The sequence below is a fragment of the Rhinoraja longicauda genome, chromosome 2, assembly GCF_053455715.1.
Source record: "Rhinoraja longicauda isolate Sanriku21f chromosome 2, sRhiLon1.1, whole genome shotgun sequence".
Taxonomy (NCBI): Eukaryota; Metazoa; Chordata; class Chondrichthyes; order Rajiformes; family Arhynchobatidae; genus Rhinoraja; species Rhinoraja longicauda.
The window spans coordinates 106,894,608-106,921,939 of NC_135954.1; the positions used below are offsets into that span (position 1 = coordinate 106,894,608).

Here is a 27,332-nt window from a genome sequence, read left to right on the forward strand (position 1 = left end):
ACTATTTTTTTTTGCCCATTAACTGGGAATGTTGCTTGTGTTTAAAGAAGCGAGTTCAAATATATTTTTTCTCAATTGCGTGCGGACCGGAAGGCTGAGACAGGTGAACAGTGTGTGGGTATCATTACGGGGGTTACAAAATTGCTTATTCTTACGAAGCCCCAGTTATGCGACAATAAATTAGCGCGCATTATTGTTATTTTAATATAATTGCATATCTTGAGCCCCTGAGAGAGGATATATTGATCAAGGAGAAATTAAGGAGAAATATGGCATCATATCAAGAAAATAATGCAAGTGAGCTGATAAGAAGAACGGTCCCAAATGACAAAGTCTAAGAACAGCAAGATAAGCAGTTATTTCTTAATATGGAATCATATCTTATCATTATAATAATTTCTCCAGTTCAGTGCATGCACAGACTTTCAATTAAAAAAATGCAGACAGTCATTGTTACAGATTGCCTGGGGAAATTTTGTCTGATGTAGCCCATGAGTGCAATAAAAGCAAATAGTTACGACTTGGGTTCTGCGAGCTTTTTGCCCTGGGTCTTCCCTGGGGACTCCTGAAGTCACCTCATATGTACAATAATGACCAGAGTAGCTGGCGACTGGTTAATCTAGCAGCGTTTCTGACAGTATTATTGGAGTATTGCTCCCAGAAATGCTGCCTTTCACAGGCCAGTGGCGGCTCATGTTATTTGACGTGGGTTCGGACGGCAAAAGCCAAGACGGTGTTAGAAATGAAACGATACAAAGGACGACGTCGCACAGCCATGTTTTTGAGTAGTTTACACGATTCAGCTTCAGTGGGAAAAAAATAATTTGCAAAGGAAAATAGCGGACGTACTGCAAATGTCGTAAACTGCAAATGTCCTTCTGGATTTTTTTGGTTCGGCTTAGTTTGGAGATACTGCGCGAAAACAGGCCCTTCGGCCCACCGACCCCGCGCCGACCAGCGATCCCCGCACACTAACACTGCCCTACACACACTAGGGGCAATGTTTACATTTACTCCAAGCCAATTGACCGACAAACCTGTACGTCTTTGGAGTGTGGGAGGAAACCGAAGATCTCGGAGAAAACCCACGCAGGTCGCGGGGAGAACGTGCAAACTCCGTACAGACAGCACACGTAGTCGGGATTGAACCCATGCCTCTGGCGCTGTGAGGCAGTAGCTCTACTTTCTTTATACATTCGATGCGGAAAGCTTATTCCAGTTGCGCACAGCGCATGCTTGGAAGCCACTTCGGGAACCTTGGACAATTCAGACGTTGCCTTCCAGACACCTCAGGCTGTTTATGCAGAAGCAGGCTTCAGCTTATTCAGTTTAGTTTATTGTCACGTGTACCGAGGGGTGCAGTGAAAAGCTTTTGTTCCGTGCTGACCAGTCAGCAGAAATTCATAATAATGCATTACATTTATATAGCGCTTTTCATACACTCAAAGACGCTTTACAGGGATTGAAAGAACATAGGGAAGTGAATAAATAGATAAATAAGTAAACGAACAGAGAAAGGAGGCAGAAGGTGAGGTGACCTTCAGTGGTTGAAGGCAGTGGTTGAAGACATGATTCCCAATCAGTCCATTTACAGTGTGTCGATACATGATAACAAAATAACCTTCAGTGCAAGGTAAAGCCAGCAAAGTCTGATCAAGGAGAGACCAAGGGACATCAATGTGGTAGATTGTAGTTCAGGACTGCCGTCTGGTTGTGGTAGGATGATTCAGTTGCCTGATAACAGCTGGGATGAAACTGTCCCTGAATCTGGAGGTGTGCCTTTTCACACTTCTATACCTTTTGCCCGATGGGAGAGGTGGAGTGGCCAGGGTGCGACTTGTCCTTGATGATGCTGCTGGCCTTGCCGAGGCAGCGTGAGGTATAGATGGAGTCAATGGGAGGGAGGTTATTGCCATTATGCTTCTCGCAGTGCAATCAGTGTTTTGGGGAAACAGTATGTGTGATGATACCATTAAAATGCAGAATATATCTCATCGATCAACTCACAGATTTTTGTTCTTTTTCTTTTTAAGTTTCTGCCTACTAAAATGGCGCCATGACACACTACGGTTTTTAGGGTCGAGTGGTCTATCTTGCTCTGCTCTATTATCTTTGGTTATGCCGCAATTCCTGTCCCTTACCGGGGGCGTGGCATGTGATTTATTTTTAAGCCTCTGCCAGTGTATTGTTTAGTTTTAGTTTAGAGATAGATAGCGGAAACAGGCCCTTCAGCCCACCAGCGATCCACACACATTAACGCTATCCTACACACACGAGGGACAATTTGCACATACACCCTCCAATGTAACTACAGTGCACACCTGTGCATCTTTGGAATGTGGGAGGAAACCAAAGATCTCGGGGAAAACCCCCGCAGGTCACGGGGAGAACGTACAAACTCCGGTACAGGCAGCACCCGTAGTCGGGATCGAACCAGGATCTCTGGAGTTGTCAGGCAGCAACTCTACCGCTGCACCACCTGGTAGAGTTCAAGGTGCTTTAAACAGGTCAATATTGAAAGCGCTGAAAGGCAGCAACTCTACTGCTGCGCCACCATGCCGCCTAGTCTTATCAACTTCTCCCCATAACTCATGTCCTCCAATCCTGGCACCATCCTGGTGCATTTCCTCTTCGCTCTCTCCTGCCCACCCACATCCTTCCTGTAGAGTGGCGACCAACATTGCACCAAATATTCCAAATGCTGTCTAAGCGGCACTTTGTCAAATTATACTTTATGTCCCAACATTTATGTTCCACGAAGGCTAACATGCCATATGCCCTTTTATCCCTTTTCTACCGGTGGTGCCACTTTCAGGGAACTATGGGCTGGAACCCAAAATACCTCCATTCATCAACCTACCATTTACTACACAGTGCAGCGGTCGAGTTGCTGCCTTACAGCGCTTGCAGTGCCAGAGACCCGGGTTCGATCCCGACCACGGGTGCTGTCTGTACGCAGTTCCACAGATTCATCACCCTCTGACTAAAGAAATTCCTTCTCATCTCCTTCCTAAAGGAGCGTCCTTTAATTCTGTGGCTATGACCTCTGGTCCTAGACTCTCCCACTAGTGAAAACATCCTCTCCACATCCACTCCATCCAGGCCTTTCATTATGCCTAAATACCTAAGTCCTAAATGATAAGTAAATATAAATAGTCAATCTACTTTTCTATCTAAATCTGAACTTGCATGGAAACAATCCCTATTCCCCTCATAAACCATCGAGTCTTTTTCTTCCAGTACCAGGCACCTGATTGCTGGAACATGATTCTCTAGTCCCCATGACTGGAGGTCCAATCCTTGTCTTGTCTTGCAGCTGTCAATCCCCCGCCTGACACATATTTATTAAAAATAAATAAACTCCTGACAATGGGACCATGGTATAAAACGTGGAACACCCCTTGCTCTACCTTCTTTGTTTGCTGATTTAATAGCATTCTCCAGGGTCAAGTACCTAGTTCCTTAACCTTTAAAATCTTGCATAGCCACTCAAACTTCCTCAAATAGTTTTAGTTTAGTTTAGAGACACAGTTTAGTTTAGTTTAGAAATTTCTGGAGGGGAAAGATTTTATTGCGGCCTTGGAGTGAACTGCTGACTGTCTTTATTTTCATTGTGATCATTGTCTGGTTAGGTTATTAAAGGTGGGAGCAGTTTATATATATATATATATATATAAACATGTACTATCGCAGAAACGTGCCTTACTTCCTTTATATTTAAAGTGCCTTTAGGTGCCTAAAAGTGGCCTTGCTGTTGATGTGCCTTGTTATGTTATGTTATTTTATGTTATGTTAAATGTTTTTGTATGCTAATTGAAAAAGCAATAAAAACAATATTTTTTAAAAAAGGGATACAGTGCGGAAACAGGCCCTTCATTCCACCGTGTCCACACCGACCAGCGATCCCCGCGCGGTAACAAACACTACCCGACGCACACGAGGGATAATTTTACATTCATATCAAGCCAATTAACCTACAAACCTGTACGTCTTTTGGAGTGTGGGAGGAAACCGAATACCTTGGAGAAAACCCAAACGGTCATGGGGAGAACCTACACAGGGCCGTCTTTACAGCATTATGGGCCCCGGGCAAAGCAGTGTACTGGGGCCCCTACGACAACTACTCACAGGAATAAAAATGTAAATGGTCGATAAAATGAAACATATATTTATTTCTCTCTCTTCCCCCCCCCCCCAACCACCAACCCCCACCCTTGCTGTCCCCCTCCCCAGTCCCACTCTGCCTCCTCCCACCCCCACTCTCTCCTCCTCCCACCCTCCCCGTCGCCCCCATCGTTACTCTCCCCCACCCCCCTTTCCCTACCAGCCCCCTCCCTGTCGTGCCGGCGAAAAGCACTTACCGAAAAGCACTAAGCGATGGACTTAGGGTGCTACGTTGTTGCGAAAAGCACTTACAGATCGCTGTGAGAAGCACTTAGGGATGGAAAAGCAAAGCACTTAGGGAGCTAATTGTTGCGAAACAGATCGCTGTGAGAAGCACTTAGGGATGGAAAATGTTGCGAAAAAACACTTAGGGACCGAAAATGTTGCGAAAAAAGCACTTATTGAACCTACATTTTTAAAGTAGTATTTATTTATTGCAAGTCACTTAACATACACAGATCAGCATGGGGACCCTATGCTCGTGGGGCCCCGGGCAAGTGCCCATCAGGCCCATGCGTTAAGACGGCCCTGAACCTACACTCTCCGTACAGTACAGCACCAGCAGTCGGGATCGAACCCGGGTCTCTGGAACCATAGGCACTGTAAGGCAGCAACTCTACCGCTGCGCCACCGAGCCGCCCGTTATATTTGAGGCTTAGTTCAATTACTACTTATCTTGGAGGAAGAAAACAGGCTGGGCTTATTTAGAAAGGAAATAATCAAGTTTGCAACATGGGTTAATTGTTGGATGTAGAGGTAATTTCGTATGGGAATGTAAAGTAGCATGGGCCATACACATAGTTACTAATAAACCGAGCGAGGAATTCAGGGGAAGTGTGTAAGAAGGAACAGCAGATGCTGGTTGACACTCCAGCGTTTACTACTCCAGCATTTTGTGTCTATCTTCGGGGAATTCAGGAGAACCTTCCTTACCTGGAGAGTGAGTAGATCTTGCCAAATGGTTATGAAAAAACATAAGCAATTCAAGTAGATAATGACATAGGAGAAAGGAGAAGATTTGCTGATAGGATTGAACGGACAAGGGGGAAGAGGCTGATGTGGACTATACCATTGAGTCACGTTGGGCTGGGTTGCTTGCCTCTGCACTATACATTCTTGTTGGCACTTGGTAGTCAGATAATTAAAGAAAGTTGATTTTCCCGTATAAAAGTCGCCGCCGAGCACAAGCCTGGTGAAATCTCGCAGCAAAATCTCCCTGGGAGAAGGTAGTATCTGAACTCAGATTTCAACCAGAGAGCAGTGCTGAACTACTATCTACCTCTTTGATGACCCTCGGACTATCCTTGATCTGATTTTACTGGCTTTACCTCGCACCAAACGTTATTCCCTTATCATGTGTCCTGTGCACTGTGAATGGCTCGACTGTAATCAGGTATTGTCTTTCTGCTGAAGAAACTGCACTGCAGTTTCTAGCGTTGGCACTGCAGAAGCAAAAACAAGCAACTCAGCCCAACGTGACTCAGAATTCAGAATTACCTTTATTTGTCATCCAAAAAACAAGTCTTTTGGACGAGATTTCGTCACCCACAGTCCAACAATAAGAACAATAAAATAAGCAATTACACAATCACAACCAACACAAAACAAACAAAAAAAGAAACATCCATCTCAATGGTATAGTTCACATCAGCCTCTTCCCACCGTACCTCGGTACACGTGGCAATAAACTGAACTGAATCACTGAATTATTTTGGCCTTTGTTTCCCCTCCCTTCCTCTCAGTTGGACTTCACATCGGACGCTACTGTGGCCAGGTCGCTCCCGAGCGCCTTCACTCTCTCACGGGCATCCTGTCATTAACGCTACACACGGACACAGCGATCGCCAGGGACGGCTTCTCTGCAAACTACTCCATCGCCCAGAAGAATTTCTCGGAGAGTGAGTATAAACCGATTGCTCGTCATCATTTGGTTTGCATGGATGTCTTCGTTCATTCATTGTTGGACAATATCAAGCACGTTGCCGTACTGAGTTAACTTATATGGAGCAGGCACTACTCTGATGTTTATTCTGGATAATGTGGATTCACTCATGTTCAACAGCATTCCTTACAGACCCAACTAAGCCAAATGTTGCCCGCAGCAAGACAAAATGACATCTTGCTTTCATATCGAAGGTATCACAAAATGCTGGCGTAACTCAGCAGGTCAGGCAACATCTTGGACAATAGACAATAGACAATAGGTGCAGGAGTAGGCCATTCGGCCATTCGAGCCAGCACCGCCATTCAATGTGATCATGGCTGATCATTCTCAATCAGTGCCCCGTTCCTGCCTTCTCCCCATACCCCCTGACTCCACTATTCTTAAGAGCTCCATCTAGCTCTCTCTTGAATGCATTCAGAGAATTGGCCTCCACTGCCTTCTGAGGCAGAGAATTCCACAGATTCACAACTCTCTGACTGAAAAAGTTTTTCCTCATCCCAGTTCTAAATGGCCGAAATGGAGAGAAGGAATGGGTGACGATTCAGGTCGAGACCCTTCTTCAGACTGATGTCCCGGGTGGGGGGAGGCGGGACAAAGAAAGAATATAGGTGGAGACGGGAAGACAGTGGGACAACTGGGAAGGGGGAGGGGAAAGAGAGGGACAGAGGAGCTATCTAAAGTTAGAGAAGTCAATGTTCATACCGCTGGGCTGTAAGCTGCCCAAGCGAAAGATGAGGTGCTGTTCCTCCAATTTCCGGTGGGCCTCACTATGACACTGGAGGAGGCTCATGACAGAAAGGTCAGACCTCCTCGTGCTTTCATATAATGTCCCAGTGTGCTTCACAAGCTAATAATCATCCAAATTTGATAGACACTGAGTCCAGATAGTACAGTCTTGCTAAACGACGGTTAAGAAAACTCTTTTAGCTATAGTTTAGTTTGGTTTAGTTTAGAGACAGCACGGAAACAGGACCTTTGGTCCACCGAATCTGCCCTGACCAGCGATCCCGCACATTGACACTATGCTTCACACACTAGGGGCAATTGTACACGTACACCAAGCCACTTAACCTACAAACCTGTACGTCTTTGGAGTGTGGGATGAAACCGAAGATCTCGGGGGGGGGAAACCCACGCAGGTCACGGGGAGAACGTACAAACTCCGTACAGACAGCACCCTTAGTCTGGATTGAACCCGGGTCTCTGGCGCTGCACGTGCTGTAAGGCAGCAACTCTAACGCTGCACCACCGTGCCGCACTATAATAAAGCAAACAGTAGGCGAGACAATTCTGAACATAGTTCTGGAGAATGTGGCCAGACCAGTGGAACGAGCGTCAGTGGAAAGTATTTTTGTGGTGGTGATCATACCTGAACATACCTGATCTCCCGGTTGCTGGACACTTTTAATTCTCCTTCCCATTCCTACACTGACCTTTCTGTCCCAGGTCTCCTCCGTTGTCAGAGTGAGGCCGAATGCAAATTGGAGGAACAGCATCTCATCTTTCGCTTGGGCAGCTTACAGCCCAGCGGTATGAATATTGATTTCTCTCACTTCAGGTAGCCCCGGCATTCCCTCTCTCTCCCATCCCCCCCCCCCCCCGCACCCATCCAAGTCACACCAGCTTCTCATGGGGTTAGGGGGGGGGGGGGGAGAGGTAGATCAGCCATGATTGAATGGCGGAGTAGACTGGATGGGCGGAATGGCCTAATTCTATCACTTATGATCTTATGATCTGAATGTTATCATATTTGTTTTTGAATTGAAGCACTTTTTTGATGGCCTGTGCTTCTGGGGTGCCAACCTAAACGTATTGAGGCGAAGAGTTCCATTATTGGTCTCTTGACCCACCTTTGGCCTGGATGGAGAATAAGTGAATGTTGCATTGTGGGGAAGGGGACCGCACGTTGATGTGGGCATCCCATGACTTTTTCCTCGTGATAAGCAGCAGATACCCAACAACGGGCCCAGGGGGCAACTTTTTCTAATGCGCGTTGTGCATTGTACAAGCGCCACTGATGAAACGCGACCCCCTCGTTTGATATCGCATCTCCCTACATCCAAGAGAGGCAGGCAGGCAGAAAACAGTAGAAGCGACAAATTAATTTTTAAAGGAAGTATCCAGCCGTTGCTAGAAAGCAGGGCAATTAATTAGCAGGAAGCAAGCTTTCACTTGCCACAGAATGTGATGAATGGGTAGTTATTCTGCTATCGGTGATGCACATTGAGAGAGAAATGGCGTTTTTTCTTTTGTTTCCTGAAATGGAATATCTTTTTTTCACACCCACCTGAACAAACTTTATTTAATGTCTCGTCTGAGAGATACCACCTCGAGCGATGTTGTACTGTGTTGGCCACCTGGGGATATTTTGCCTTTATATTAGTGCTTCAAGTTCGAGTTTATTATTGATTTTTAATGGAAGGGTTTAATATGAACCAAGGCCCATATGAACACTAGCGCAGATGTCATTTTTCCTCCTTTTGACTTGGTGCAATCCGTCTTGTGGCTGAGGCGGAGGCAGCATTGACAAAAAGCCGCAGTGCAAGTTGGATACAGCTCGGAGCGACGTTCAAAGAGAAATTTTCAGGGCAGAACATCTGAAGTGGTAGATTCTGACTGCATTAATTATGACCTATATCGAGCAAAAATGACAGTGAAAGCCAGCCAGAGCTGCATCTCGTCTGACCCACCAGAGACACAAAGAATCGCATCGAGGTGACAGGAATGGTTGGTGCACATTGTATCAACAGGCACTTCTGATGTCCAAACGTCTGAGATGCCAGCTTGTTGAAATTAGATATGGTTAGGCTTGACAGCTTAAGTATGTAACCTGAGATTGTGTCATTCTCAATACTGTGCGAAGGTTTATATTGTAGATTTAGATTTAGATTTAGAGATACAGCGCAGAAACAGGCTCTTCGGCCCACCGGGTCCGCGCCGCCCAGCGATCCCCGCACACTAACACTATCCTACACACACTAGGGACAATTTTTACATTTGCCCAGCCAATTAACCTACACACCTGTACGTCTGTGGAGTGTGGGAGGAAACCGAAGATCTCGGAGAAATCCCACGCAGGTCACGGGGAGAACGTACAAACTCCGTACAGACGGCGCCCGTAGTCGGGATCGAACCTGAGTCTCCGGCGCTGCATTCGCTGTAAGGCAGCAACTCTACTGCTGCGCCACCGTGCCGCCACGGTGGAGGATTTTTTTATCCCTTATTTCTTCCCGTTTGATATTGTTGGGGGGCGAAGGAAGGAGGTGCAGACGCTGGTTTACAGCGAAGATAGGCACAAAACGCTGGACCAACTCAGTTGGTTGGGACAGGCAGCGTCTCTGGAGAAGCATCAGTCTGAAGAAGGGTCTCGACACGAAACGTCACCCAAACCTTCTCTCCAGAGATGCTGCCTGCCCTGCTGAGTCACTCCGGCTTTTTTGAGACTCGATGTACAGTTCACATCAGCCTCTTCCCGTTCTCACCTTCCACCCCACCAGCCAGCGGATCCAACAAATCATCCGCCAACATTTCCGTCACCTACAACGGGACCCCACCACTGGCCACAACTTCCCATCCCGTCCCCTTTCTGCGTTCCGCAGAGACCGCTCCCTCCGTAACTCCCTGGTCCACTCGTCCCTTCCTACCCAAACCACCCCAACCCCGGGCACTTTCCCCTGCAACCGCACGAGATGCAACACCTGTCCCTTTACCTCCCCCATCAACTCCATCCAAGGACCCAAACAGTCTTTCCAGAGGTTCACCTGCACCTCCTCCATCCTCATCTGTTGCATCCGCTGCTCTAGATGTCAACTTCTCTACATCGGCGAAACCAAACGCAGGTTCGGCGATCGTTTCGCTCAACACCTTTGCTCAGTCCGCCTTAACCAACCTGATCTCCCGGTGGCCTAGCACTTCAACTCCCCCTCCCACTCCCAGTCTGACCTTTCTGTCATGGGCCTCCTCCAGTGCCATAGTGAGGCTCACCGGAAATTGGAGGAACAGCACCCCGTATTTCGCTTGGGCAGCTTGCAGCCCAGTGGTATGAACATTGACTTCTCCAGCTTTAGATAGTTCCTCTGTCCCTCTCTTCCCCTCCCCCTTCCCAGTTCTCCCTCTATCTTCCTGTCTCCACCTATATCCTTCCTTTGTCCCGCCCCCCCGACATCAGTCTGAAGAAGGGTCTCGACCAGGAAACGTCACCCATTCCTTCTCTCCAGAAATGCTGCCTGACCTGCTGAGTTACTCCAGCATTTTGTGAATGAATGACCCTATTAGCAAATTATCTCCTTTCTCTTATGTCATTATCTCCTCGAATTGCTCCCTGTTTATCACAACCATTCGGCAGGTCGAGACCCTTCTTCAGAAACGTCACCCATTCCTTCTCTCCAGAGATGCTGCCTGTCCCGCTGAGTTACTCCACTATTTTGTGTCTGTCTTCCAGACAAAGATTATTACTGACCACTCTTCCTGTTGTGGTGATAGTGAGCGCCATACCTTTCTGCCTTTTTACCATCCACCATGAAAATCAGTAACGGGGAAGGGTGGTTGGAAAGAATATTTGACGATCATTAATAAAGAATAATTCTGTGGAATTATAATTGAACATAGAACAGCATTGTTCAGGAACAGTCCCTTCAGCCCACAATGTCTATGCCGACATGATACCACAGAAGGCTGTGGAGGCCAAGTCAATAGACATTTTTAAGACAGATAGATTAAACTCTTGATTAGTGCGGGCATCAAGGGTTATGGGGAGGAGGCAGGAGAATTGGGTTAGGAAGGAGAGATAGATCAGCACGATTGAATGGCGGAGTAGACTTGATGGGCCGAATGGCCTAATTCTGCTCGTATCACTTGTGAACGTATGAATTTATGAAATGAAACAAATCTCTTCTGCCCGCAGTTAACTGTTTGGAAGATGAAAACTTTGCCTTATTGCTGGGGTATATGGTTCACCTTTAACACCTTTTCTGGAGGAGATGCTATCAGTTGCAAAGATAAACTCTGAAATGCCAAAAATCTCTGTGAACAAAGATAGATATGCAATTTGCACAAAGGAAGGAACACGTCTTTTCATACAACGCTTTAGACATTCACCAGTCCAGTTAAATAAATGCATTGTGGACCTTGAGATAGAATGATTTGGAGTGAAACTCCAGGGGATATGCTGACTGATCGCACATGGGTCGATGGTAGCTATTGAATTATTGATGCATCAAAGTTTTTTTTTTAGATGGAGATCGTTCAGACTATTGTATGTGAATCTGACGAAGATCTGCCCAGCAACTGTCAATTTCTGTCAGTGTTCTTGTGCCAATAATACTTATTTGGTTTTAATTTGGTGAAAGGTTTCTGGGTCTCTACGTTTATTTCAGGCAATAAGTTGAGTAGGCTGGGTCTCCATTCCTTGGAGCGCAGGAGGATGAGGGGTGATCTTATAGAGGTGTATAAAATCATGAGAGGAGTAGATCCGGGTAGATGCCCAGAGTCTCTCGCCCAGAGTCGGGGAATCGAGGGCCAGAGGACATAGGATTAAGGTGAAGAGGAAAGATTTTAATAGGAATCTGAGGGGTAACTTTTTGACACACAGGGTGGTGGGTGTATGGGACAAGTGTGAATGAATGAGGGTAAACTAGTGTAGCTGGGACATGTTGTCCGTCTGGTGTGCGGGCAAGTTGGGCAAGCAAAGAGTGAAAGATCGTCAAGGATGTAACAGTGATCATCGCACACCGCAGCAGCTTAGTTTTGTTGAGGTGGTGGCAAGCCATCATCCCATTATATATTCTCCCCAATTTTTAGTTCCATTGACCTTAAATTTCGAAAGTGAAGGTGACCGAGAAAGCAGAATGTTTCATGGCAAATTTGAACATAATAAACCAAAAATATTCCGCTTCAGGGATACAATCAAGAAGGGCATCTTCATCCTCTATTAGTCTAATTTGAGGAAGGACTTCCTTGCTATTGAGGCAGTGCAGCGTAGGTCCACGACGTCAATCTCCGGGATGGCGGGACTGTCATGTGAGGAAAGAATGGAAAGACTGGGCTTGTATTCACTGGAGTTCGGAAGGATGAGACGGGATATCATATCATATCATATATATATACAGCCGGAAACAGGCCTTTTCGGCCCACCAAGTCCGTGCCGCCCAGCGATCCCCGTAACATTAACACTATCCTACACCCACTAGGGACAATTTTTACATTTACCCAGCCAATTAACCTACATACCTGTACGTCTTTGGAGACGTGTATAAAATTATAAAAGGACTGGGCAAGCTAGATGCAGGAAAAGTGTTCCCAATGTTGGGGGATTCCAGAACCAGGGGCCACAGTCTAATAATAAAGGGGAGACCATTTAAAACTGAGGCGAGAAAAAACTTTTTCAACCCAGAGAGTTGTGAATCTGTGGATTTCTCTGCCACAGTAGGCAGTGGAGGCCAATTCTCTGGATGCATTCAAGAGAGAGCTAGATAGATCTCTTAAGGATAGCGGAGTCAGGGGGTATGGGGAGAAGGCAGGAACGGGGTACTGATTGAGAATGATCAGCCATGATCACATTGAATGGCGGTGCTGGCTCGAAGGGCCGAATGGCCTCCTCCTGCACCTGTTTTCTATGTTTCCGTGTTTCTTAGTCACAGTATTGAGGAGAGCTCATATTTGTGTATTGTTTTTTTGTCCAGATATTCAATGTAATGAATCACTCGGTTTGGAATCAGGCAAGATTCACGGCGATCAAATTTTGAGCTCAAGCAATTACAATTTATACTGGTCCTCGGGACGATCAAGACTGAATTATCCGGAAAACGCCTGGACTCCGTCAGAAGACACTAACAAAGAATGGATACAGGTAAACACAGCCTCGGCTTTTTCTCGCTTGAATCTGAATGTCATTAATAAACTTGGGTTTTAATAGACTGGAGCGGCTAGGCTTGTATACACTGGAATTTAGAAGGATGAGAGGAGATCTTATCGAAACACATAAGATTATTAAGGGGTTGGACACGTTAGAGGCAGGAAACTTGTTCCCAATGTTGGGGGGGTCCAGAACAAGGTGGCCACAGTTTAAGAATAAGGGGTAGGCCATTTAGAACTGAGATGAGGAAAAACCTTTTCAGTCAGAGAGTTGTGAATCTGTGGAATTCTCTGCCTCAGAAGGCTGTGGAGGCCAATGCTCTGAATGCATTCAAGAGAGAGCTAGATAGAGCTCTTAAAGATAGAGGGGTCAGGGGGTATGGGGAGAAGGCAGGAACGGGGTACTGATTGTGAATGGTCAGCCATGATCACATTGAGTGGCGGTGCTGGCTCGAGGGGCCGAATGGCCTACTCCTGCACCTATTGTCTATTGTCTATTGTCTATTGGGATTTTGCAGCAGCTTTTTATGCAGTCATAAATACCGCAATTATAAAGCGTGCACAGGCTGGCCTTTCTCTAGTTGTAAAGGGAGTCAACTAAATTTCCAGGGCAAAATAAATGTATGTCCGTCTCAAAGAACAAAGAAGGACAATACCTCTCTTCTCACAACGGGTCTAATCCCCACAACCAATCAGCTGTCAGGGTAAGAGGTCCCACATCTGTTTTTGGTCAAAGGTCTAATTCTGCTTTATATATTGACTTTATAATTTAAAGCTCCATTATTATTAATCTTACAGTAGAGGCCCAAGGACGGCTGGACATGAAATTCATCACTGGGTTATTCGGTATTGATTCTGATGTAAAGCCTTTCTGGACGTGCAGGAGAATTAGCATTCTTTGTCGTCAGCTGCTGGTGATGCAACTCGTGTAAAGGGTACTCATTCATTTGTTGATGGACACAACATGCTGGAGTAACTCAGCAGCACAGGCGGCATCTCTGGAGAGAAGGAATGGGTGATGTTTAAACCAGCATCAGCAGGGGGGTGAATCAGTGGAATTCTTTGCCACAGAAGGCCAAGTCAGTGGGTATTTTTAAGGCAGAGATAGATAGATTCTTGATTAGTATGGGTGTCAGAGGACACGGGGAGAAGGCAGGAGAATGGGGTTTGGAGGGAGAGATAGACCAGCCATGATTGAATGGCGGAGTAGACTTAATGGGGACGAATGGCCTAATTCTACTCCTATCACTTCTGACATTATGACGTTTCGGGTCGAGACCCTTCATCAGTCTGAAGCAGGGTCTCGACTCGAAACATCACCCATTCCTTCTCTCCAGAGATGCCGCCTGACCCGCTGAGTTACTCCAGCATTTTGGGTCTATCTTCGGTTTAAACCAGCATCTGCAGTTCCTTCCTACACGTTAATTTGTTACTTGCGACCAACATGTTCAAAGCGTGTGGCTGTGGACTTCTCCGACTGCATCTAAACTGATTTAAAGGAAAATAATGCTTTTAAAAAAAAATCTATTTGCGAACTTTCAGAAGGAATTATTGCAGTGCTTATAGTTTTTGCAAAAAACAAACTGTGTTTGAAGTTGAATGGCAAGACTGATATTGGTGATACATTTGAATTAATACAACAAGATGGTCTGTTTCCGCAAATATCGTGGTCCACGACCATGAAGACTAGGGTTGCCAACTGTCCCGTATTAGCCGGGACATCCCGTATATTGGGCTAAATTGTTTTTTTCCCCTCTCATCCTAAATTCCAGTGTATACAAGCCTAGCCGCTCCAGTCTTTCAACATACGACAGTCCCGCCATTCTGGGAATTAACCTAGTAAACCTACGCTGCACGCCCTCAATAGCAAGAATGTCCTTCCTCAAATTCCCTGGTGCTGCAAGGCAGCAACTCTACCGCTGCACCACCCCAAGGCTATTAGGACTTGATTATTGATTATTGATCTGGAGATGTGAATTAGAATCCCCTTATGGCAACTGCAAGATTTCAAATGGAATAATTAAATCAATTTGGATATCTTTAAAGGGAAGTCACAGTAAATGTAACCATTGCTTAATAAAAATACTTGATGCAGGGAAGGAACACTGCCATCTGATCCCAGTCTGGTTCATGTTTGACTCAGGCATGGCTGACTCTCAGCTGCTTCCTCAGCTCAAGGACAATTTGAGATGGACAATAAATATTGGCCTTGCCAGTTATATCCGCATCTTGTGAATATTATTAATAAATATAAAACGCATCCTCAGCATCGTCCCCTTTGATCTCTCGTTTTCACACCTGACCCTTCCATATCTCTGGGCGCCCTCTCCCCTGACTCTCAGTCTGAAGAAAGGTCTCGACCTGAAAAGTCACCCATACCATCGATCTAGAGATGCTGCCTGTCCCGCTGAGTTACTCCAGCATTTTGTGTCTATCTTAGGTGTAAACCAGCATCTGCAGTTCCTCCCTACACATCCCAATAGAGTCATAGGGTAATACAGTGTGGAAACAGGCCCCACGGCCCAACTTGCCCACAATGCCCAACATGTCCCAGCCACCCTAGTCCCACCTGCCTGTATTTGGTCCATATCCCTCCAAACCTGTCCTATCCATGTACCTGTCTAACTGTTTATTAAATGTTGGGATAGTCCCAGCCTCAACTACCTCCTCTGGCAGCTTGTTCCATACACCCACCGCCCTTTGTGTGAAAATGTTACCCCCTCAGATTCCTATTAAATCCTTCCCCCCTTCGCCTTGAACCTATGTCCTCTGGTCCTCGATTCCCCTAATCTGGGCAAGAGACTCTGTGCATCTGCCCAATCTATTCCTCTAATCATTTCCTTTTTGTCCAAAACAACCTGAAAGAATTCACTTTCTTTTCATCAGCCTGCCTGTCGTTCCATGGAGTGCATGAAATACAATCGCTAGTTTGATGTAATGGTTCGAGATGCATCAGTGTTGTGCACCTTCAAAGGGTGGTATTTGTTGCTAGGGATACTGATTGTGCATTGATCAGAGGGAAGATGCCCTGTGCTAATGGTGCAGGTAGCATGATGAGATCAAAGTAGCGTGTGTCTACTCCCAGCAATTTGCCCAAACTTGCTTTTGAATTCAGACGTTTTCACGCTTAGGCAAACTACGCTTTAATCTAACATCTAATTCGAATATTACCTTCATTTCATTCATTATTTTCTTTTAAAAATCCATACCTTTTGTAAGATCTACAGGGCCGACTGCAGAATTCTCAGTGGGTCAAACCTGCCATCTCCTGAATTCTTTAAAAATCAGCGTGCAGAAGAGCCTAAAATTAACACATGACAGGGACCTCCGCTCCATTTATACCTCACGCAGCCTCGCCAAGGCCAGCAGCACAATCAAGGTCGGGTCGTACCCCGGCCACTCCCTCTTCTCCCCTCTCCCATCGGGCAAAAGGTACAGAAGTGTGAAAAAGCACACCTCCAGGTTCAGGGGCAGTTTCTTCCCAGCTGTTGTCAGGCAACTGAACCATCCTGCCACAACCAGAGAGCTGTGCTGAACTACTATCTACCTCTTTGGTCTTCTTCTTCTTTTGTGTCCATCTTCTATGTTTCAAATGTTACATCACTGTCGTCGACCGTCCTGAAAAGGGCGCAAGCTTCCGGCGACAATCAGTGGGAGCCTCACTTGTACAATAGATGTCTCCACGGTGGCGCAGCGGTAGAGTTGCTGCCTTACAGCGAATGCAGCGCCTGAGACTCAGGTTCGATCCTGACTACGGGTGCTGTACTGTACGGAGTTTGTACGTTCTCCCCGTGACCTGCGTGGGTTTTCTCCGAGATCTTCGGTTTCCTCCCACACTCCAAAGATGTACAGGTATCTATGTTAATTGACTGGGTGAAATGTAAAAATTGTCCCTAGTGTGTGTAGGATAGTGTTAATGTGCGGGGATCGCTGGGCGGCGCGGACTCGGTGGGCCGAAGGGCCTGTTTCCGCGCTGTATCTCTACAAAAAAATCTAAAAATGATGGTGGTAGCAGAATTAGCTCAGGACACTTCCAGTTCCCAGCCCCGCCACGTGGATGCTCCTGCAATGGGGCCTACCTCATTGGTGACCCTCGGATTATCTTTGATAGGACTTTGCTGGCTTTACCTCGCACTAAACGTCTTTTCCTTATCATGTATCTGCACACTGCGAATGGGTCGATTGTAATCATGTATTGACTTTCCGCTGACTGGATAGCACGCAACGAAAGCTTTTCACTGTACCTCGGTTCAGCAGGAGATTGGAGGGAAAGCTGGGCTTTGATTAAAAAGAGACGTTGTTTCATGTGAAGGTGGGACATTTGTAAAGCAGGCGTTTCCTCGCAGTTTGGCCGAGGAAAAGGCCCAGCAGCCATTGATAGGCAGGGAGGGTTGAGCTGAGGTTTCCAAGATGACGCCCAACCCAGGCGACTATTCTGCTCGCCACTGAAGCAAATCTACAAATATATTACAATCGCTCCACACTCAAAATCTCTATTCCTACAGATTCCCTTATCATGGATCTATACGATCCATCTAAAAGGATGAGAGGGGATCTTGCAGAGATGTATAAAATCATAAAAGGACTAGACAAGCTAGATGCAGGAAAAATGGTCCCAATGTTGGGGGAGTCCAGAACCAGGGGACACGGTCTAAGAATAAAGGGGAGGCCATTTAAAACTGAGGTGAGAAGAAACATTTTCACCCAGAGAGTGTGGAATTCTCTGCCACAGAGGGCAGTGGAGGCCAATTCACTGGATGAATTTAAAAGAGAGTTAGATAGAGCTCTAGGGGCTAGTGGAATCAAGGGATATGAGGAGAAGGCAGGCACGGGTTACTGATTGTGGATGATCAGCCATGATCACAATGAATGGCGGTGCTGGCTCGAAGGGCCAAATGGCCTAGTCCTGCACCTATTTTCTATGTTTCTATGGTACACGTGACAATAAGCTAAGCTAATAATTGTTCCAGGCATCCAATTGAATTTTTGGCAAATGTGCCTCACAGGTATCCATTGACTGCGGCGGTATCATAAAATGCTGGAGTAACTCAGCGGGTCAGGGAGCATCTCAGGAGAAGGAATGGGTGACGTTTCGGGTCAAGTCTGAAGAAGGGTCTCGACCCGAAACGTCACCCATTCCTTCTCTCCTGAGATGCTGCCTGACCCGCAGAGTTACTCCAGCTTTTTGTGTGATACCTTTGATTTGTCCCAGCATGTGCAGTTATTTTCCCACACACATTGACTGCGTTTGTGTGTTTCCCAAAAGTACATCAATTTTGATTTATGGTGTTTACTAGACCAAGTGGACCTGTTGGGCCCAAACCTCTCCTGCATTGGTGCAACACCCTCTCCTTCCCCCCTCCCCCTGCCCCCTCCCCCCTGTCCTCCCCTCCTCCCCCCCTCCCTCCCACCTCCCCCTCCCTCCCTCCTCCCCCTAACCCCTCTCTCCCCCTCCCCACTCCCTCCCCCCCTCTCCTCCCCTCCCCTTCCCACTCCACCCATTTCATGGACACCTCTTCTGTGTCTCTGTTCTCTACTCTAGAGTCTGTCTGACTTACTGTGACAGCTTCACTGTGGACCTCACATTCCACGCAGCAACCATTCCTTGTTCCAGTTCAGTTGAATCAGGGGATTGCTCCTTCCCTTCCGTCTCTTCGAACTTGACCCAATCCAAAAGGACCTTTCTGAGAAGTTCACTCCTGACCTCGCAGTAGCTTGACGTAGCTTGTTTCGCCCCAGTGACACGGTTCCAATAGACAATAGACAATAGACAATAGGTGCAGGAGTAGGCCATTCAGCCCTTCGAGCCAGCACCGCCATTCAATGCGATCATGGCTGATCACTATCAATCAGTACCCCGTTCCTGCCTTCTCCCCATACCCCCTCACTCCGCTATCCTTAAGAGCTCTATCCAGCTCTCTCTTGAAAGCATCCAACGAACTGGCCTCCACTGCCTTCTGAGGCAGAGAATTCCACACCTTCACCACCCTCTGACTGAAAAAGTTCTTCCTCATCTCCGTTCTAAATGGCCTACCCCTTATTCTCAAACTGTGGCCCCTTGTTCTGGACTCCCCCAACATTGGGAACATGTTATCTGCCTCTAATGTGTCCAATCCCCTAATTATCTTATATGTTTCAATAAGATCCCCCCTCATCCTTCTAAATTCCAGTGTATACAAGCCCAATCGCTCCAGCCTTTCAACATACGACAGTCCCGCCATTCCGGGAATTAATCTAGTGAACCTACGCTGCACGCCCTCCATAGCAAGAATATCCTTCCTCAAATTTGGAGACCAAAACTGCACACAGTACTCCAGGTGCGGTCTCACCAGGGCCCGGTACAACTGTAGAAGGACCTCTTTGCTCCTATACTCAACTCCTCTTGTTACGAAGGCCAACATTCCATTGGCTTTCTTCACTGCCTGCTGAACCTGCATGCTTCCTTTCATTGACTGATGCACTAGGACACCCAGATCTCGTTGAACTCCCCCTCCTCCTAACTTGACACCATTCAGATAATAATCTGCCTTTCTATTCTTACTTCCAAAGTGAATAACCTCACACTTATCTACATTAAACTGCATCTGCCATGTATCCGCCCACTCACACAACCTGTCCAGGTCACCCTGCAGCCTTATTGCATCTTCCTCACAATTCACACTACCCCCCAACTTAGTATCATCTGCAAATTTGCTAATGGTACTTTTAATCCCTCCGTCTAAGTCATTAATGTATATCGTAAATAGCTGGGGTCCCAGCACCGAACCTTGTGGTACCCCACTGGTCACTACCTGCCATTCCAACTGGGTCTCTTGATGCAGATCCGTGGTGGCTTTGCATCTACACACTTTCACGTTCGCACCAACGCTCTGGGTCCCAAGTCATCGGACCTGGGCGGCACGGTGGCACAGCGGTAGAGTCGCTGCCTTACAGCGCTTACAGCGCCAGAGACCCAGGTCCGATCCTGACTACAGGTGCTTGTATGTACAGAGTTTGTACATTCTCCCCGTGACCTGCGTGAGTTATGGGCCTGTCCCACTTAGGCGATTTTAAGGTGACTGCCGGTGACTAGGCTGTCGCCGACAGTTCGCCGGGGTGTCGCGGGCATGATCGTGAGGGGTATTCAAAGAATCGTAGTGGATCTCGACGCGTCGCTGAGAAATCAACCGGATTGAAATTTCTCGGCGACAGCTGGCTTGTCGCCAGGTATCGTTGCTTATTGCGGGCGCTGTCGCATGCTGTCCCAAGGTTTGCTAGGTTGTCGCAGATGCATTTAGAAGCATGTAATATTAAATTAAGTAAAGTCATTTGAAGACACCATAAAACACTTGTGTTTAACCAATTTATTTACCGTTAGGACATTTGACAGGTAGATTGGAGGCAACAGTTTGACGGTCAGGTAAGCGTGGGAATTTTCGCGATGTTTATGGCCATCAGCGATTACATTTAAAGTAAGCTCCCAACCCAGATATGCAACCCAGAAACCAGATATGCATCTCCTGTACATTTTCAAAGAATGCCCGCACTCCACACAAAAATCCATTTAACCACGTTTAAAATTTAATTTCTTAATACTACTATTAGTAAACTGGAAGTCAATCCAGTTTATACCTTGTTACCGTGAAGCTTGTAACCCGGGCAAGATGTTATATTTCAAAACTCTCAAGTAATTACAGACTTGTCAGTGATTTCAGCGAAAATTAGGACGCCAGAGAAGCATTGATTAGTGGCGAATTTTGCGATGTTTCCGAAGACGGTGTAATCTCGACCTGACTCGGCATTGTCGTGGTCATTGTGGTCGGGTAAAAGAAAATTTTGGCGATCTGCTACGACTTTGACAGTCGGCGGCAGTCGCCTAAAAAATCGCCTAAGTGGGACAGGCCCTTTTCTTCTCCCATGTTTGCAATGCTGCTCTGGTGTTTGCAATGCCACTCGCAGTGTTGCAAAGTTTTTTCCCCAGAGTTTGAAGCACTTCGTGCGCCTCCAATACTTTACCCCAATGGTTGTAATACTCCTCTGAGTGTTTGCAGCAACTTTTCCTGGACTTTGCCAAACTTCAGCCTGAGTTGGCACACATGAGTTTACATGAAGCAGCTCTGGCAGGTGAGATAAAGGAAAATCCTAAGACATTATATGAAGAGCAAAAAAAGGTAATAGGGAGAGAATAAACTCCAATAACAATAGACAATAGACAATAGATGCAGGAGGAGGCCATTCGGCCCTTCGAGCCAGCACCACCATTCAATGTGATCATGGCTGATCATTCTCAATCAGTACCCCGTTCCTGCCTTCTCCCCATACCCCCTGACTCCACTATCCTTAAGAGCTCTATCCAGCTCCCTCTTGAATGCATTCAGAGAATTGGCCTCCACTGCCTTCTGAGGCAGAGAATTCCACAGATTCACAACTCTCTGACTGAAAAAGTTTTTCCTCATCTCAGTTCTAAATGGCCGACCCCTTATTCTTAAACTGTGGGCCCTTGTTTTGGGCCACAGTTCAACATGGTCACCCATGTGCCGAGCCACAGCAGATGGGTCATCTGTACCTCATCTGTAGTTACTGTGTTGGAGATCGTGGAAAATAAGGAACTGAGGGAAATGAGTCGTAATGTTTAATTTAGTTTAGTTTAGAGATACAGCGCGGAAACAAGCCCTTTCGGCCCACCGGGTCCGCGCAGCCCAGCGATCCCCGCACACTAACACTATCCTATACACACCATAGACAATTTTGCATTTGTACCAAGCCAATTAACCTGCAAAGCTGTACATCTTTGGAGTGCGGGAGGAAACCGAAAATCTCGGAGAAAACCCACGCAGGTCACAGGGAGAACGTGTAAACTCCGTACGGACAGCACCTGTAGTCAGGATCGAACCCGGGTCTCTGGCGCTGTGAGGCAGCAGCTTTACCGCTGCGCCACCGTGCAGCCCTGTGCTGGACCATATCTAGATTAGCCAGGAGGAGGTGAAACAATCACAATGAATGTTAAGCTGGGTAAATCCCCAGGAGCTGGCCTGCATTCGCGGGCATTGTGGGAGACCAGCCACACATTGCTAGGACCCTGGCAGAGATATATCTGTTTCGTCGTTTGCTGTCGGCTCCAGATGATGTCAATATAGCTGCGTGACTCTATGCCTCTGTGACTACTTCTTGTGTTTGTACCGCTTCTCCTAATGTTTGCAGTACTGGGTGGGAGCATGCCTCTCTGTGTTTGTAGCTCTTCTGGTCCTTCAATCATTCAATGGTGTTTTTATTGTCCCACGTGCGAAGTGCTAACACGGTGAAATTCTTTACCCAACAAGCAGAGTGTTGTACCTTACAGCAGAGTATTGCCATACCCCCCCCCCTGACCCCCACCCCCCCGACCCCCACCCCCCCCCCCCCCCCCCCCCGCCACGACCCATGATTAGCTAGTGTACAGAAATAGTCTGCTGAGACCCCGCAAAAGGACCGGACAAGCTAGATGCAGGGAAAATGTTCCCAATGTTGGGGGTATAAGAAAACAACTGCAGATGCTGGTACAAATCGAAGGTATTTATTCACAAAGAGAAGGAATGGGTGACGTTTCAGGGTCTGAAGAAGGGTCTCGACCCGAAACGTCGCCTATTCCTTCTCTCCCGAGATGCTGCCTGACCTGCTGAGTTACTCCAGCATTTTGTGAATAAATACCCAATGTTGGGGGAGTCCAGAGCCAGGGGACACAGTCTAGGAATATAGGGGAGGCCACTTAAAACTGAGGTGAGAAGAAACTTTTTCACCCAGAGAGTTGTGAATCTGTGGAATCCTCTGCCGCAGAGGGCAGTGGAGGCCAATTCACTGGATGGATTTGAAGGTGGGTTGGATGGAGCTCGAGGGGCTGGTGGAGTCGGGGGGTATGGGGGAGAAGGCAGGCACGGGTTACTGATTGTGGATGATCAGCCATGATCACAATGAATGGCGGTGCTGGCTCGAAGGGCCGAATGGCCTCCTCCTGCACCTATTTTCTATGCTATGCACGTGGCGCCATGTTTCGGCACCATTTTCGAAGTCCACGCCCTTGATCTGGTGAGCAGATCCTGTCCCAGGCAAGTCCCAGGCTGTGGCGGGGCCTCCAGCCATCCAGCCATCTCTCCCCTTGTCTGCCCACCTTTGTTCCCCCGGGGATGCCTCCCGCAGTTGACCACTAGGGCCGTGTCGGGCAGACCCTGGTTCCCCTCTCCTCTTCTCTCCTCTCCTGCTGGCCTGACTCCTCGCCCGGCATTGCTGGCTGCATCCTCCGGTCTTCGGGGGACTAGCAGGGGCCAGCGGGGCAGCCTCTCCCATCCGGGCCGGCGGCCCACCTGCTCCTGCCAGCAGGGGACTGACTCGGCCACTTCCTCCAACAGGCTGCGACCCACCGGGTCTTCCCTTAGGCTTCGTGTTTGCAACCTTCATCTGGTGTTTGCGACGCTTCTCCCAGAGTTTGAGGCACTTCCCACCGTGTGGCCATCACTTCCCTCAGTGTTTGTGACACGTCTTGTGCTTGCAACACTTCCCCTAGCTTTGCAACACTTCCCCTGGTGCTGCAACACTTCCCCTAATGTTGCAACACTGCCCCTAATGTTGCAACACTTCCCCTAATGTTGCAACACTGACCCTAATGTTGCAACACTTCCCCTAATGTTGCAACACTTCCCCTAATGTTGCAACACATCCCTGGTGTTGCAACACGTTGCTTAATGTTGCAACACTTCCCCTAATGGTGCAACACTTCCCCCAATGTTGCAACACTGCTGCTAATGTTGCAACATTGCCGCTAATGTTGCAACACTTCCAAAATGTTGCAACACTTCCCCTCATGTTGCAACACTTCCCCTGGTGCTGCAACACTTCCTCTGGTGTTGCAACATTTCCCCTAATGTTGCAACACTTCCCCTAATGTTGCAACACTGCTGCTAATGTTGCACCACTGCCCCTAATGTTCAACACTTCCCCTAATGTTGCAACACTGCCGCTAATGTTGCAACACTGCCGCTAATGTTGCAACACTGCCGCTAATGTTGCAACAGTTCCCCTAGTGTTGTAACACTTCCCCTAGTGTTGCAACATTTCCCCCGGTGTTTGGAACATTTCCCCTAATGTTGCAACACGTCCCCTAGTGTTGCAACACTTCCCCTAATGTTGCAACACGTCCCCTAGTGTTGCAACACGTTCCCTAGTGTTGCAACATTTCTCCCGGTGTTTGTAACATTGCCCCCGGTGTTTGGAACACTCCCCCTGGTGTTGTAACATTGCCCTTGGTGTTTGGAACACTTCTCTAGGTGCTTGCAACACTCCTCCCTATTTTGTTGCAGCATTTCGCTGAAGTTTGTGATAAACTAGAGGGGCTTGCCAATATTGTTTCCACGTCATCTCATCCCATTGCGTGCCCTCTTCTGCCGCATCCATCCTCATTCCCAAATCCAATCTATTTATTGGAACGTCGGAGTAACTCAGCGGGACAGGCAGCATCTCGGGAGAGAAGGGATGGGTGACGCTTCGGGTCGAGACCCTTCTTCTTCTCGACCCGAAACGTCACCCATTCCTTCTCTCCGGAGACGCTGCCTGAGTCACTCCAGCATTTTGTGTCTATCTTCGGTTTAAACCAGCTTCTGCAGCTCCCCCCTGCACTATTTATTTGAATGTTGTTTTTTTTTAATGTACTGCAGTCTTCCGTTATGACACCATCGGTGGTGTAAATGGATATGCCCTCTTTCCTCTTTATCAATGTCAAAGTATTTGGACAACTTTGTTTGCCTTGAGCAAACTGTGCACCGCCTTGTGAGGTCAGGTTTTGTTGTCTTTTGCAGCTCGGTGCCAGATGTGAGATTTTCTTTCCACTCCAACCGCAGGCTGCTTTAAATGTGTAGGAAGGAACTGCAGATGCTGATTTACACCCAGGATTGACACGAAATGCTGGAGTAACTCTGGGGGGACAGGCAGCACCTCTGGAGAGACGGAATGGGTGCCTTTTCGGAAGATGGTCTCGTCCCGAAATATCACCCATTCCTTCTCTCCAGGGTAGCTGCCTGTCCCGTTGAGTTACTCCAGCATGTGTGCGCCTTTCTCCAGCATAACTGGGCGGTTGACGGTTATCTTTATTTCTCTGTGACTGAAACTGGGCAGAAACTGAAAAGCCAGTTGGAGTTTCCACAGATCGGAGAAGTGGACGTTCCCTGGTTAATGCGACACGCCAGAAATATTTGAAACCGCTGGAACATAGAAGCACAAAGATTCTCAGATGCTTCAATTTGAAGAAGGGTCTTGACCTGAAACGTCATCCACTCCTTCTCTCCGGAGATGCTGCCTGTCCCGCTGAGTTACTCCAGTATTTTGTGTCTATCTTTGGCGGCTTTAAATGGACAGGTCATAAGTGATAGGAGTAGAATTAGGCCATTCGGCCCATCCAGTGTACTCTGCCATTCAATCATGGCTGATCTATCTCTCCCTCCTAACCCCATTCTCCTGCCTTCATCCCATAACCTCCGACACCCATACTAATCAAGAATCTATCTCTGCCTTAAAAATATCCTCTGGCTTTGCCTCCCCAGCCTTCTGGAGCAAATAATTGTACAGATTCACCACCCTCTGACTAAAGAAATTTCTCCTCATCTCCTTCCTAAAAGTACGTCCTTTAATTGACTGGAAACATTCTTTCCACATCCACTCTATCCAAGCCTTTCACTATTCTGGATGTTCCAATGTGATCCCCCCTCATCTCAACTCCAGCGAATACGGGCCCAGTGCCGTCACCATATGAGGCTAGAGGCTCCCTCTGGAGGCTACCAAGTATCCTTGACATTGGGATGGATAGCGTGGATGTGGAGAGGATGGAAGAGGTTTCCACTCGTGGGAGAGTCTAGGACCAGATGTCACAACCTCAGAATTAAAGGACGTTCCTTTGGCAAGGAGATGAGGAGGAATTTCTTTAGTCAGAGGGTGGTGAATCTGTGGAATTCTTTGCCACAGAAGGCTGTGGAGGCCAAGTCAATGGATTTTTTTTTAAGGCTGAGATAGATAGATTCTTGATTAGTGCGGGTGTCAGGGGTTGTGGGGAGAAGGCAGGAGAATGGGGTCGGGAGGGAGAGATAGATCAGCCATGATTGAATGGTGGAGTAGACTTGATGGGCCGAACGGCCTAACTCTGCTTCTGTCACTTAAGACCTTATGACCTTAGGAAGGTGAATGTTTGAGTGTGATCTCCGATAGCTTCTGTTTCTGGGTTGCTCAAAGGCAGATTGTATCTCCAAAAGGGATGTAAGATGAGCTAAGAACTTTGTTGGAATTCCGTGCAGCTGGAAAGGTCTGCATAGAGTGGAATGCTGGAATTTTAGGATATCCCAAGTTGATTTATTCTGACATCCTGATGAACCTTACTTTACCACGTCAGTCGACGTTTGGGTGGAATAGATTTTCTTCATCAACTGCTTTCCATCCACGCTGTTTCCGAGGCAGTTTATCTCCTACATCAACTCTGGCAGCACTTGTGAACTGATTCCTGAGAGAGTTAACTCAATGAGTCAGACACCCGCTAGCTTTTTCTTTCCATCTCTCTTTGATCCCCACACATTGTTTTCATAGAGTCATTGAGTCTTAGAGTGATACCGTGCGGAAACAGGCCCTTCAGCCCAGCCTGCCCACACCGGCCGACATGTCCCGGCTGCACTAGTCCCACCTGCCAGCATTTGGCCCATGTCCCTCCAAACTTGTCATAATGTCAGCAGTGATAAGAGTAGAATTGAGCCACTCGGCCCATCTATTTTACTCCGCCATTCAATCATGGCTGATTTACCTCTCCCTCCTATTCACAAAATGCTGGAGTAACTCAGCAGGTCAGGCAGCATCTCAGGAGAGAAGGAATGGGTGACGTTTCGGGTCGAGACCCTTCTTCAGACTGATGTCAGGGGGGCGGGACAAAGGAAGGATATAGGTGGAGACAGGAAGATAGAGGGAGATCTGGGAAAGGGGGAGGGGAAGAGAGGGACAGAGGAACTATTTAAAGTGGGAGAAGTCGATGTTCATACCGCTGGGCTGCAAGCTGCCCAGGCGAAATATGAGGAGCTGTTCCTCCAATTTCCGTTGGGCCTCACTATGGCACTGGAGGAGACCCATGACAGAAAGGTCAGACTGGGAGTGGGAGTTGAAGTGCTCGGCCACCGGGAGACCAGTTTGGCCAACGCGGACCGAGCGCAGGTGTTGAGCGAAGCGATCGCCGAGCCTGCGCTAGGTTTCGCCGATGTAAATAAGTTGACATCTGGAGCAGCGGATTTGTACCAGCATCTGCAGTTATTGTCTTATACTGCCTCTCCCTCCTAACTCCATTCCCCTGCCTTCTCCCCATAACCTCTGACGCCTGTACTAATCATGAATCTATCTA

General features: G+C 47.5%; 1 protein-coding gene across 1 annotated transcript in view; it reads left to right on the forward strand.

Annotated features, from left to right (window-relative positions):
• The window catches only part of nrp1a (neuropilin 1a), a 246,650-nt gene that overhangs the window by 131,671 nt on the left and 87,647 nt on the right, over positions 1 to 27,332 (forward strand). Inside the window, 2 exon segments of the mRNA XM_078425444.1 lie at positions 5,907 to 6,062; positions 12,790 to 12,956. Of these exon segments, the coding sequence (XP_078281570.1) occupies positions 5,907 to 6,062; positions 12,790 to 12,956 (323 nt within the window).